The sequence below is a fragment of the Babylonia areolata genome, chromosome 28 (genome assembly GCF_041734735.1).
Source record: "Babylonia areolata isolate BAREFJ2019XMU chromosome 28, ASM4173473v1, whole genome shotgun sequence".
NCBI classification, from domain to species: Eukaryota; Metazoa; Mollusca; class Gastropoda; order Neogastropoda; family Buccinidae; genus Babylonia; species Babylonia areolata.
In genome coordinates this window covers 1,615,328-1,629,289 of record NC_134903.1, presented here as the reverse complement: position 1 = coordinate 1,629,289, position 13,962 = coordinate 1,615,328, and the positions used below count along the sequence as shown (strand labels likewise).

At 43.3% G+C, this 13,962-nt stretch overlaps 1 protein-coding gene across 4 annotated transcripts in view; it reads right to left on the bottom strand.

Moving 5' to 3' along the window:
- LOC143301852 (cilia- and flagella-associated protein 74-like) overlaps window positions 1-13,962 on the bottom strand; it is a 106,621-nt gene that overhangs the window by 21,094 nt on the left and 71,565 nt on the right. For 3 of the 4 annotated variants that reach the window (XM_076616265.1, XM_076616268.1, XM_076616269.1), the window contains 4 exons: window positions 10,658-10,821; window positions 9,441-9,566; window positions 8,754-8,919; window positions 3,223-3,342 (listed from right to left, as the gene is read on the bottom strand). In XM_076616265.1, coding sequence (XP_076472380.1) covers window positions 3,223-3,342; window positions 8,754-8,919; window positions 9,441-9,566; window positions 10,658-10,821 — 576 coding nt within the window. The remainder of the gene's footprint in view (window positions 1-3,222; window positions 3,343-8,753; window positions 8,920-9,440; window positions 9,567-10,657; window positions 10,822-13,962) is intronic. The other variant, XM_076616266.1, reaches the window with a different exon arrangement.

Here is a 13,962-nt window from a genome sequence, read left to right as displayed (position 1 = left end):
CAAGCTCCCCATATCAGGGACTTCACTCAGAGTAATAATGATAATGATCATGATAATGATAATGATAACAACACAATGTACAGGACAAGCTCCCCATATCAGGGACTTCACTCTGAGAGTGATAATGATAATGATAATGATAATGATCATGATAATGATAACAACACACTGTACAGGACAAGCTCCCCATATCAGGGCTCTTCACTCTGAGAGTAATAATGATCATGATCATGATAATGATAATGATAACAACACACTGTACAGGACAAGCTCCCCATATCAGGGACTTCACTCTGAGAGGAATAATGATAATGATGATGATCATGATCATGATAATGATAACAACACACTGTACAGGACAAGCTCCCCATATCAGGGACTTCACTCTGAGAGGAATAATGATAATGATGATGATCATGATCATGATAATGATAACAACACACTGTACAGGACAAGCTCCCCATATCAGGGACTTCACTCTGAGAGGAATAATGATAATGATGATGATCATGATCATGATAATGATAACAACACACTGTACAGGACAAGCTCCCCATATCAGGGACTTCACTCTGAGAGTAATAATGATAATGATAATGATAATGATAACAACATACTGTACAGGACAAGCTCCCCATATCAGGGCTCTTCACTCTGAGAGTGATAATGATAATGATAATGATGATGATAATGATAATGATAACAACATACTGTACAGGACAAGCTCCCCATATCAGGGCTCTTCACTCTGAGAGTGATAATGATAATGATGATGATAATGATAATGATGACAACACACTGTACAGGACAAGCTCCCCATATCAGGGCTCTTCACTCTGAGAGTGATAATGATAATGATGATGATAATGATAATGATGACAACACACTGTACAGGACAAGCTCCCCATATCAGGGCTCTTCACTCTGAGAGTGATAATGATAATGATGATGATAATGATAATGATGACAACACACTGTACAGGACAAGCTCCCTATATCAGGGCTCTTCACTCTGAGAGTGATAATGATAATGATGATGATAATGATAATGATAACAACACACTGTACAGGACAAGCTCCCCATATCAGGGCTCTTCACTCTGAGAGTAATAATGATCATGATCATGATAATGATAATGATAACACACTGTACAGGACAAGCTCCCCATATCAGGGACTTCACTCTGAGAGGAATAATGATAATGATGATGATCATGATCATGATAATGATAACAACACACTGTACAGGACAAGCTCCCCATATCAGGGACTTCACTCTGAGAGGAATAATGATAATGATGATGATCATGATCATGATAATGATAACAACACACTGTACAGGACAAGCTCCCCATATCAGGGACTTCACTCTGAGAGGAATAATGATAATGATGATGATCATGATCATGATAATGATAACAACACACTGTACAGGACAAGCTCCCCATATCAGGGACTTCACTCTGAGAGTAATAATGATAATGATAATGATCATGATAACAACATACTGTACAGGATAAGCTCCCCATATCAGGGCTCTTCACTCTGAGAGTGATGATGATAATGATAATGATGATGATAATGATAATGATAACAACACACTGTACAGGACAAGCTCCCCATATCAAGGACTTCACTCTGAGAGGAATAATGATAATGATGATGATCATGATCATGATGATGATAACAACACACTGTACAGGACAAGCTCCCCATATCAGGGACTTCACTCTGAGAGTAATAATGATAATGATAATGATCATGATAACAACATACTGTACAGGACAAGCTCCCCATATCAGGGCTCTTCACTCTGAGAGTGATGATGATAATGATAATGATAATGATAATGATAATGATAACAACACACTGTACAGGACAAGCTCCCCATATCAGGGACTTCACTCTGAGAGTAATAATGATAATGATGATGATAATGATAATGATAATGATAACAACACACTGTACAGGACAAGCTCCCCATATCAGGGACTTCACTCTGAGAGTAATAATGATAATGATAATGATCATGATAACAACACACTGTACAGGACAAGCTCCCCATATCAGGGCTCTTCACTCTGAGAGTAATAATGATAATGATGATGATAACAACACACTGTACAGGACAAGCTCCCCATATCAGGGCTCTTCACTCTGAGAGTAATAATGATAATGATCATGATAATGATAATGATAACAACACACTGTACAGGACAAGCTCCCCATATCAGGGCTCTTCACTCTGAGAGTGATAATGATAATGATAATGATAATGATAATGATGACAACACACTGTACAGGACAAGCTCCCCATATCAGGGCTCTTCACTCTGAGAGTGATAATGATCATGATCATGATAATGATAATGATAACAACACACTGTACAGGACAAGCTCCCCATATCAGGGACTTCACTCTGAGAGTAATAATGATAATGATGATGATAATGATAATGATAACAACACACTGTACAGGACAAGCTCCCCATATCAGGGACTTCACTCTGAGAGTAATAATGATAATGATGATGATAATGATAATGATAACAACACACTGTACAGGACAAGGTCCCCATATCAGGGACTTCACTCTGAGAGTAATAATGATAATGATAATGATAACAACATACTGTACAGGACAAGCTCCCCATATCAGGGACTTCACTCTGAAAGTAATAATGATAATGATAATGATAACAACATACTGTACAGGACAAGCTCCCCATATCAGGGACTTCACTCTGAGAGTAATAATGATAATGATGATGATAACAACACACTGTACAGTACAAGCTCCCCATATCAGGGCTCTTCACTCTGAGAGTAATAATGATCATGATCATGATAATGATAACAACACACTGCACAGGACAAGCTCCCCATATCAGGGGCTCTAAGTGCCTCACAGATAAACAATACTTGTACAACACTGCATCATACAACACTGCAGCACTTGAGGGCATAGAAGGGAAAAACAAAAATCTAAAAACACTAAGACAATGCCATAAACTGCAGATATTTATGAATGATCACATAAAAAAAGTCACAAAATATGTCCCCCCACCCCCACCTCCACCCCAAGCCCCCTCCCCCCTCTACACCCCTCCACACACAAGAGCACACACTTGATGAAGAGAAGGAGGGAGATGCACCCAAGCAGGGTGTAGAGGGTGGGAGGAGACAAACCACTAAGCTTCACCACACTGTGTATGTACTCACGATGCGTCCCTGACTGGGCGTGAAGGAGATGATGACAGTGTGCGTGGCACCAGGGGAGAGCATTCTCAGGGCGTTCACCCTCAGGAAGGGTCCAGCCGTGTCCAGTATGGAAGCCTTCAGCTGTCAAAAGATCACAAGTTTTGCCAAATCTGTTTGAAGCAATTAAACAAGTTGTTTTGTTTTGTTTTTTCACCACAGTACCTCATAATGCTGTTGATTGTAAGTAATAAGATAAGAAGATAAGATAAGATAAGATAAGAATAACTTTATTATCTCCACCTGGAGAAATTTGGTCAGGTGCATTATCACAACATAGACAAGTAAACAACATGGGGACCATAACTGTAAAAGCCAACAACAGCCCCAACAAATATTACGAAGATACAAATGTAAAAAATATCACATACATCGTTTCATACATACATCCACACACTGCAGGTAATAACTAGTATTCTTAATGTAAAAACAGAAAGAATTAAGAAACATTATTTGAATATAATTATAAACATAGCCTACTATACTGCACATTGATTATAATAGACAGATAAGATAAGAATAAAGATGAATTGCAGAAAACCACAACCAGATAATCAGCACACACCCGCACCGCACCCCCCCCCCCACCCCACACACGCAGATAAATTGATCAAACAAGAGTAATAAACATATGTTCTCAAATAAAAGCATTTCACATATTCGCTTTTAAAAACATTGCAATTAATTATTACATCGTAATTATTAAACAGAAATATATTTAGAATATGGACGTTAGCATTAGACATATTCATTGTACATTCATCCTGCATATTGCACATTATTCTTCCTACATATTGCACATTCATTATAACCAATTGTCACATTTTAAGCTCAGTAAACACACACACACACACACACACACACAAACACACACACACACACCACAACTAGAAAAAGGTACAGCCTATCATGCACGGACTTTCACACGTCTCACATGAGAGTGCGCGCACGCACACGCACACACAGAGTTCTCAAGAATTTAAAAGGTGGATTGAACGTGGAATAAAAGTCTTCAGAGCTCTGGATTTCAACTTAAAAGTTCTGTAGCGTCGTCCTGATGGCAATAGCTCATAATACTTTGCTAATGTGGAAGATCATCATGTTTCTAAAACTGATTCAAACCAATCACAGACTAAAAAGTAAAAAGCTAACAATCACAATTTGTTGTTGTCGTAACTGATGCTAAATGTCACATGGTTTCTTCAATCTAATCAATGTGATCATTGTTGTTTTTCTTTAAATAACTGCAGATCACAATTATTTTCACAGTAATTTGAAACCAAGGACGTTGATAAAAAAAAAAAAGAAAGAGTTTAAAATGATGATGATGTTTGCAGTGCACTCCAAACTGATTCAAAGCCATCAAACTGTCTTGGTGTTTTTTCTTAATCATGTGAAATGCTAAAAGATAATGTCTCTTAAATTTATTCAAACCAAATCACCCACTGCCCCCCCAACACCCTACCCCTTGGGGACTGGGTGCTTCAGAAGCAGCCAGTTGCTGTCAGCCTGACACAGCAACACACTTCAGTCAGACACAGCCAGTTGCTGTCAGCCTGACACAGCAACACACTTCAGTCAGACACAGCCAGTTGCTGTCAGCCTGACACAGCAACACACTTCAGTCAGACACAGCCAGTAGCTGTCAGCCTGACACAGCAACACACTTCAGAAGCAGCCAGTTGCTGTCAGCCTGACACAGCAACACACTTCAGTCAGACACAGCCAGTAGCTGTCAGCCTGACACAGCAACACACTTCAGTCAGAAGCAGCCAGTTGCTGTCAGCCTGACACAGCAACACACTTCAGTCAGACACAGCCAGTTGCTGTCAGCCTGACACAGCAACACACTTCAGAAGCAGCCAGTAGCTGTCAGCCTGACACAGCAACACACTTCAGTCAGACACAGCCAGTAGCTGTCAGCCTGACACAGCAACACACTTCAGAAGCAGCCAGTTGCAGTCAGCCTGACACAGCAACACACTTCAGTCAGACACAGCCAGTAGCTGTCAGCCTGACACAGCAACACACTTCAGAAGCAGCCAGTTGCAGTCAGCCTGACACAGCAACACACTTCAGTCAGACACAGCCAGTAGCTGTCAGCCTGACACAGCAACACACTTCAGACACAGCCAGTTGCTGTCAGCCTGACACAGCAACACACTTCAGTCAGAAGCAACCAGTAGCTGTCAGCCTGACACAGCAACACACTTCAGTCAGACACAGCCAGTTGCTGTCAGCCTGACACAGCAACACACTTCAGTCAGAAGCAGCCAGTTGCTGTCAGCCTGACACAGCAACACACTTCAGTCAGACACAGCCAGTAGCTGTCAGCCTGACACAGCAACACACTTCAGAAGCAGCCAGTTGCTGTCAGCCTGACACAGCAACACACTTCAGTCAGACACAGCCAGTTGCTGTCAGCCTGACACAGCAACACACTTCAGTCAGACACAGCCAGTAGCTGTCAGCCTGACACAGCAACACACTTCAGTCAGACACAGCCAGTTGCTGTCAGCCTGACACAGCAACACACTTCAGTCAGAAGCAGCCAGTTGCTGTCAGCCTGACACAGCAACACACTTCAGTCAGACACAGCCAGTAGCTGTCAGCCTGACACAGCAACACACTTCAGAAGCAGCCAGTTGCAGTCAGCCTGACACAGCAACACACTTCAGTCAGACACAGCCAGTAGCTGTCAGCCTGACACAGCAACACACTTCAGTCAGACACAGCCAGTTGCTGTCAGCCTGACACAGCAACACACTTCAGAAGCAGCCAGTTGCTGTCAGCCTGACACAGCAACACACTTCAGTCAGACACAGCCAGTTGCTGTCAGCCTGACACAGCAACACACTTCAGTCAGAAGCAACCAGTTGCTGTCAGCCTGACACAGCAACACACTTCAGTCAGAAGCAACCAGTTGCTGTCAGCCTGACACAGCAACACACTTCAGTCAGACACAGCCAGTAGCTGTCAGCCTGACACAGCAACACACTTCAGTCAGACACAGCCAGTTGCTGTCAGCCTGACACAGCAACACACTTCAGTCAGAAGCAGCCAGTTGCTGTCAGCCTGACACAGCAACACACTTCAGTCAGACACAGCCAGTAGCTGTCAGCCTGACACAGCAACACACTTCAGATGCAGCCAGTTGCAGTCAGCCTGACACAGCAACACACTTCAGTCAGACACAGCCAGTTGCTGTCAGCCTGACACAGCAACACACTTCAGTCAGACACAGCCAGTTGCTGTCAGCCTGACACAGCAACACACTTCAGAAGCAGCCAGTTGCTGTCAGCCTGACACAGCAACACACTTCAGTCAGACACAGCCAGTTGCTGTCAGCCTGACACAGCAACACACTTCAGTCAGACACAGCCAGTAGCTGTCAGCCTGACACAGCAACACACTTCAGTCAGACACAGCCAGTTGCTGTCAGCCTGACACAGCAACACACTTCAGTCAGAAGCAGCCAGTAGCTGTCAGCCTGACACAGCAACACACTTCAGTCAGACACAGCCAGTAGCTGTCAGCCTGACACAGCAACACACTTCAGTCAGAAGCAGCCAGTAGCTGTCAGCCTGACACAGCAACACACTTCAGTCAGACACAGCCAGTTGCTGTCAGCCTGACACAGCAACACACTTCAGTCAGACACAGCCAGTTGCTGTCAGCCTGACACAGCAACACACTTCAGTCAGAAGCAGCCAGTTGCTGTCAGCCTGACACAGCAACACACTTCAGTCAGAAGCAGCCAGTTGCTGTCAGCCTGACACAGCAACACACTTCAGTCAGACACAGCCAGTTGCTGTCAGCCTGACACAGCAACACACTTCAGTCAGACACAGCCAGTAGCTGTCAGCCTGACACAGCAACACACTTCAGAAGCAGCCAGTAGCTGTCAGCCTGACACAGCAACACACTTCAGTCAGACACAGCCAGTAGCTGTCAGCCTGACACAGCAACACACTTCAGTCAGACACAGCCAGTAGCTGTCAGCCTGACACAGCAACACACTTCAGTCAGACACAGCCAGTAGCTGTCAGCCTGACACAGCAACACACTTCAGAAGCAGCCAGTAGCTGTCAGCCTGACACAGCAACACACTTCAGTCAGACACAGCCAGTAGCTGTCAGCCTGACACAGCAACACACTTCAGTCAGACACAGCCAGTTGCTGTCAGCCTGACACAGCAACACACTTCAGTCAGACACAGCCAGTAGCTGTCAGCCTGACACAGCAACACACTTCAGTCAGAAGCAGCCAGTAGCTGTCAGCCTGACACAGCAACACACTTCAGTCAGACACAGCCAGTAGCTGTCAGCCTGACACAGCAACACACTTCAGTCAGAAGCAGCCAGTAGCTGTCAGCCTGACACAGCAACACACTTCAGAAGCAGCCAGTTGCTGTCAGCCTGACACAGCAACACACTTCAGTCAGAAGCAGCCAGTTGCTGTCAGCCTGACACAGCAACACACTTCAGAAGCAGCCAGTTGCTGTCAGCCTGACACAGCAACACACTTCAGAAGCAGCCAGTTGCTGTCAGCCTGACACAGCAACACACTTCAGAAGCAGCCAGTTGCTGTCAGCCTGACACAGCAACACACTTCAGAAGCAGCCAGTTGCTGTCAGCCTGACACAGCAACACACTTCAGAAGCAGCCAGTTGCTGTCAGCCTGACACAGCAACACACTTCAGTCAGACACAGCCAGTTGCTGTCAGCCTGACACAGCAACACACTTCAGAAGCAGCCAGTTGCTGTCAGCTATGGCACTCTTCAGACAGAAGAAACAAATGTTATTGGGATTCACAATACCAGTACCGTTACAGAGTTCCAAATTTGGACCAGCCATCCATCTCATCTGTGTGCTCACGACAACTCCAAAAGCTGTCTGGAGGTGGCTGAGATGGCTGGTGGCCAGTGTCAACACTTACCGCCTCTACCCCCCCCCCCCCCCACCCCCCACCTCCTTCTCTCTCTGCATCTGTCCACCTGCCTGTTTCTCTGTTTCTCCACCACATCTTTTGTTATTTTGGTTGTTGTTTTTCTTTCTTTCATGTTTGGCTTTCTCCCTTATCCCCTTCATTGTCTTTGTATTGTACACGTTATGCCTTTCAACATATATCATCATGTTATGTGCATGTCTGTCTGTCTGTCTGTTTACTGTATTCTATCCTCATCTCCACAGTGTAGCTGCAGATGTTCTGAATGCTATCTATCTCTCTAACTATCTTATCTCTCTCTCTCTTTCTCTCTCTCTCTCTATCTATCTATCTATCTGTCCTCACCTCTACGGTGTGGCTGGAGATGTTCTGGATGGTATCTATCTATCTATCTATCTATCTATCTATCTATCTGTCTGTCTGTCTGTCTGTCTGTCTGTCCTCACCTCCACGGTGTGGCTGGAGATGTTCTGGATGGTATCTATCTATCTATCTATCAATCTATCTATCTATCTATCTGTCTGTCTGTCTGTCTGTCTGTCCTCACCTCCACAGTGCGGCTGGAGATGTTCTGGATGGTGATGGAGCGGGAGGTGTGCTGACCGATGGACACCTCACCAAAGTCCACCACGTTGCTGCCGTTGTCGGAGATGACCACCAGCTCTGGCTTGACCAGCGGGCAGTGCACCTCCAGGTACAGAGTGTTGTGGATGCTGTGGTGGGGGTGGTGGGGGGTGGGGTGGGGGGATATCACACGTCAACATCACCATTCTGTTCACTGGTTTATTGTCAGTTTGTAGCAAGGTGATCTAAATACACATTCATATAACAGTGTGCATTAAGTGTGTGTGTGTGTGTGTGTGTGTGTGTGTGTGTGTGTGTGTATGTGTGTGTATGTGCCATACACCACAGACAGATAAGATACATGATCATCCTTGTGTGTGTGTGTGTGTGTGTGTGTGTGTTTGTGTGTGTTTTCTTTCTCTATTTGTTTTATAATAAATATTATTCAAACAAAACAAGTATGCAAAAATACTGTGTACTGTGCAATTTTCAGTCCTTTTTTTTTTCTAGGTCCTTCCATGTAATTTCATAACATGCATCCTTTGAAATAATTTTCCTTTCCTTTTTAATCATTTTTTTTTTTAATCCTAGGAGAAGGCACCCCAGTGTACAGGTCTTAAACGCAGAAAAAGAAGAAGCAACAGCAGTGACAAGGGAGGTAACCCCCCACCTGTACGGCAGCTCTCCAGGGTTGCCGGTGGAGCCGGAGGCAACGTAGCAAGGGATGACCACGGTGCTGAAGTTGCCTTTGAACTGACGCACCAGGGAACCAATGGCAGCCTTGTACTCCGCTGACCTGGGGGGGGGGGGGAACAAACAAACAACATACACTTCTGGGATATGTAAAAAAAACAGTTCTATGTAAAAGCAATTCATGAGTGGTGATGGAGATGATTGTAAAGGGTATGTAAAAAGGTAAAAGTGGTTCTGGAGGGGTGATGGAGATGATTGTAAAGGGTATGTAAAAAGGTAAAAGTGGTTCTGCAGTGATGATGGAGATGATTGTAAAGGGTATGTAAAAAGGTAAAAGTGGTTCTGGAGTGGTGATGGAGATGATTGTAAAGGGTATGTAAAAAGGTGAAAGTGGTTCTGCAGTGATGATGGAGATGATAGTAAAGGGTATGTAAAAAGGTAAAAGTGGTTCTGGAGTGGTGATGAAGATGATTGTAAAGGGTATGTAAAAAGGTAAAAGCGGTTCTGGAGTGGTGATGGAGATGATTGTAAAGGGTGTGTAAAAAGGTAAAAGTGGTTCTGGAGTGGTGATGGAGATGATTGTAAAGGGCATGTTAAAAGGTAAAAGTGGTGATGGAGATGATTGTAAAGGGTGTGTAAAAAGGTAAAAGTGGTTCTGGAGTGGTGATGGAGATTATTGTAAAGGGCATGTTAAAAGGTAAAAGTGGTTCTGGAGGGGTGATGGAGATGATTGTAAAGGGTATGTAAAAAGGTAAAAGTGGTTCTGGAGTGGTGATGGAGATGATTGTAAAGGGTATGTAAAAAGGTAAAAGTGGTTCTGCAGTGATGATGGAGATGATTGTAAAGGGTATGTAAAAAGGTAAAAGTGGTTCTGGAGTGGTGATGGAGATGATTGTAAAGGGTATGTAAAAAGGTAAAAGTGGTTCTGCAGTGATGATGGAGATGATTGTAAAGGGTATGTAAAAAGGTAAAAGTGGTGATGGAGATGATTGTAAAGGGTATGTAAAAAGGTAAAAGTGGTGATGGAGATGATTGTAAAGGGTATGTTAAAAGGTAAAAGTGGTGATGGAGATGATTGTAAAGGGACATGTTAAAAGGTAAAAGTGGTGATGGAGATGACTGTAAAGGGTATGTAAAAAACCGGTACAACCCTCCCCCCCACCCCCACCCCCCCAAAACTCCTCAGTGCCTCACTCCGTGGAGATGGTGCTGGGGTCTGGGGGGGACACGAGGCGGGGTTTGGACACAGTGCTGGATCCGGAGTGGGCTGTCTGCGACCCGCTGGGCTTCCCTCCCTTGCCCCTGCCGGGCGAGGATTGGCTCCCCTTGGGCTGCTTGCCTCCCTTGGCCCCCGCCTTCTGCCCGCATTCTTCGCACAGTCAGTTTGGTTACGGTGGCCATGGTTCTCTTCTCCCCCCCCCTCTCACCCACTCCCCACACTCCCCCTCCATCCCCACCCATGTCCCTCCCATGTTCAATGTCTGTGCCTGTAAAATTCACATCATGCAGTATCGTACAGTGGATTGTGAGGCGGGCTTTGTGGCTGACCTGGTTTGTTTGGTTTGGTTTATTTCAACACACACACACACACACACACACACACACACACACAAACACACACATACAAACAAACAAACACAACACACACACACACATACAAATGCCCCGACCAGAAGTTCATTGTCATTTAAAATCAAATTGCATGGACAGAACTGAATCTATTCCTATTTTCTGGAGTGATGGCCTAGAGGTAACGCGTCCGCCTAGGAAGCAAGAGAATCTGAGCGCACTGGTTCGAATCACCGATATTTTCTCCCCCTCCACTAGACCTTGACTGGTGGTCTGGAAGCTAGTCATTCGGATGAGACGATAAACCGAGGTCCCGTGTGCAGCATGCACTTAGTGCACGTAAAGGAACACACGGCAACAAAAGGGTTGTTCCTGGCAAAATTCTGTAGAAAAATCCACTTCGACAGGAAAAACAAATAAAACTGCATGCAGGAAAAAATACAAAAAAATGGGTGGCGCTGGGGAGAGCAGCCCGAATTTCACACAGAGAAATCTGTTATGATAAAAAAAGAAATACAAATACAAATATAAATTTTCAAGCCAAATTTGGTGTTGACAAAGCATATCCAGAGGAAATTAATCTATCAAAGTGTACCACGTACATACACACACACACACACACATATATCTATACATGCACTTATGCTCATAGACACCCAAAACGCAGGTTTATTATATAGACTCATGTTGTGTATAAAAACAAATGTTAGCCAAAAACAGCAAAAAAAAAAGGAGCAAATTAAAAACAATAAAAGATGCATGCTATTACTGAAACACACCTGGACTGCATACATACATACATACATACATACATACTGTAATTTTCAGCCTACAAGGCACTGCAGTGCATAAGATGCACCCCCTGAATTTAAAGAAAAAAAAATGTTGAACTTATATACAGCGCACGTATCAGATAAGCCACGTCTGTCACAAAGTGAAAGTGCTCCATTATGGCTTTGTTTTCCAAGTAGTGACGTCATCTTCAGAAAACTGGATTGGAATCCGACTTGTTATCGTCTGCCTGCTGACTTGGCTCTGTTACTGCATTTTCTGCTCTGTTTTCTTTATTAAAAAAAAAAAAAAAAGGGGGGGGGGGGGGGGTTACACATTCTAAAATTGTGTACAGCCTTCAGTGGAATGTACACTGTTCATTAACTTGTTCCTTAACCTGTTCCTTAACCTGTTCATTAACTTGTTCCTTAACCTGTTCATTAACTTGTTCCTTAACCTGTTCATTAACCTGTTCATTAACCTGTTCCTTAACCTGTTCCTTAACCTGTTCATTAACTTGTTCCTTAACCTGTTCATTAACTTGTTTCTTAACCTGTTCATTAACTTGTTCCTTAACCTGTTCATTATCTTGTTCATTAACCTGTTCATTAACTTGTTCATTAACCTGTTCATTAACGTGTTCCTTAACCTGTTCCTTAACTTGTTCCTTAACCTGTTCCTTAACCTGTTCGTTAACTTGTTCATTAACCTGTTCGTTAATCTGTTCCTTAACCTGTTCCTTAACCTGTTCATAAACTTGTTCCTTAACCTGTTCCTTAACCTGTTCATTACCCTGTTCCTTAACCTGTTCTTTAACCTGTTCATTAACTTATTCCTTAACCTGTTCCTTAACCTGTTCGTTAACCTGTTCATTAACTTGTTCCTTAACCTGTTCCTTAACCTGTTCATTGACTTGTTCCTTAACCTGTTCGTTAACCTGTTCATTAACTTGTTCCTTAACCTGTTCCTTAACCTGTTTGTTAACCTGTTCATTAACTTGTTCCTTAACCTGTTCATTAACTTGTTCCTTAACCTGTTCCTTAACCTGTTCATTAACTTGTTCCTTAACCTGTTCATTAACCTGTTCCTTAACCTGTTCATTAACTTGTTCCTTAACCTGTTCATTAACCTGTTCCTTAACCTGTTCCTTAACCTGTTCATTAACTTGTTCCTTAACCTGTTCCTTAACCTGTTCATTAACTTGTTCCTTAACCTGTTCCTTAACCTGTTCGTTAACCTGTTCATTAACTTGTTCCTTAACCTGTTCCTTAACCTGTTCATTAACTTGTTCCTTAACCTGTTTATTAACCTGTTCATTAACTTGTTCCTTAACCTGTTCCTTAACCTGTTCCTTAACCTGTTCATTAACTTGTTCCTTAACCTGTTCATTAACCTGTTCCTTAACCTGTTCATTAACTTGTTCCTTAACCTGTTCATTAACTTGTTCCTTAACCTGTTCCTTAACCTGTTCATTAACTTGTTCCTTAACCTGTTCATTAACCTGTTCCTTAACCTGTTCAATCAGAATCCTGTCTGCTGGCCCTGCTTTCAGTCCCATCCACCTTTCTGCTTTGCGTTCTGCTTTCTTTAAATGATCAGTTCACTCTGCTCTCACGCCATAACTTTATCCCCTGCTCACACACTGCTCTTTCTTCATGGCCTGTTGGGTGAACCGCCATCACATTAGGCTGAAATGTGGTGTAGTGTGCCATTTGGTTTCAATTTGATTTGATGCTGAACATGAACCACGTCAAATCGACCAGCGGTTATACTGAAGCTTTGCTGCTCAGTGCAATAGTGACCGTTCGTTGTGATCAACAATGTTGTCGTTACTGAGTCTGTGGTATCAGGTGGCCCCACCTGGTGGTCAGAATTTAGTTTTCAGACACAGACAGGGTGCATACAACCAATAAGACGCAGGGGTCAGAGATAAAAAAAAAAAGTAGCACCATATAGGCCAAAAATTATGGTACATACCTACATACCTACCCACCTATATACATACATTATACACAAACACATACATACGGATACATACATAAGATATTATAAAAACAACATGCATTCATATCTCCACCCATCCATACAAACATGCAAAATAAAAAAAAACATATGTACGCAGATAAGTACAACAGTTAACTGATGAAAATATGTCAACT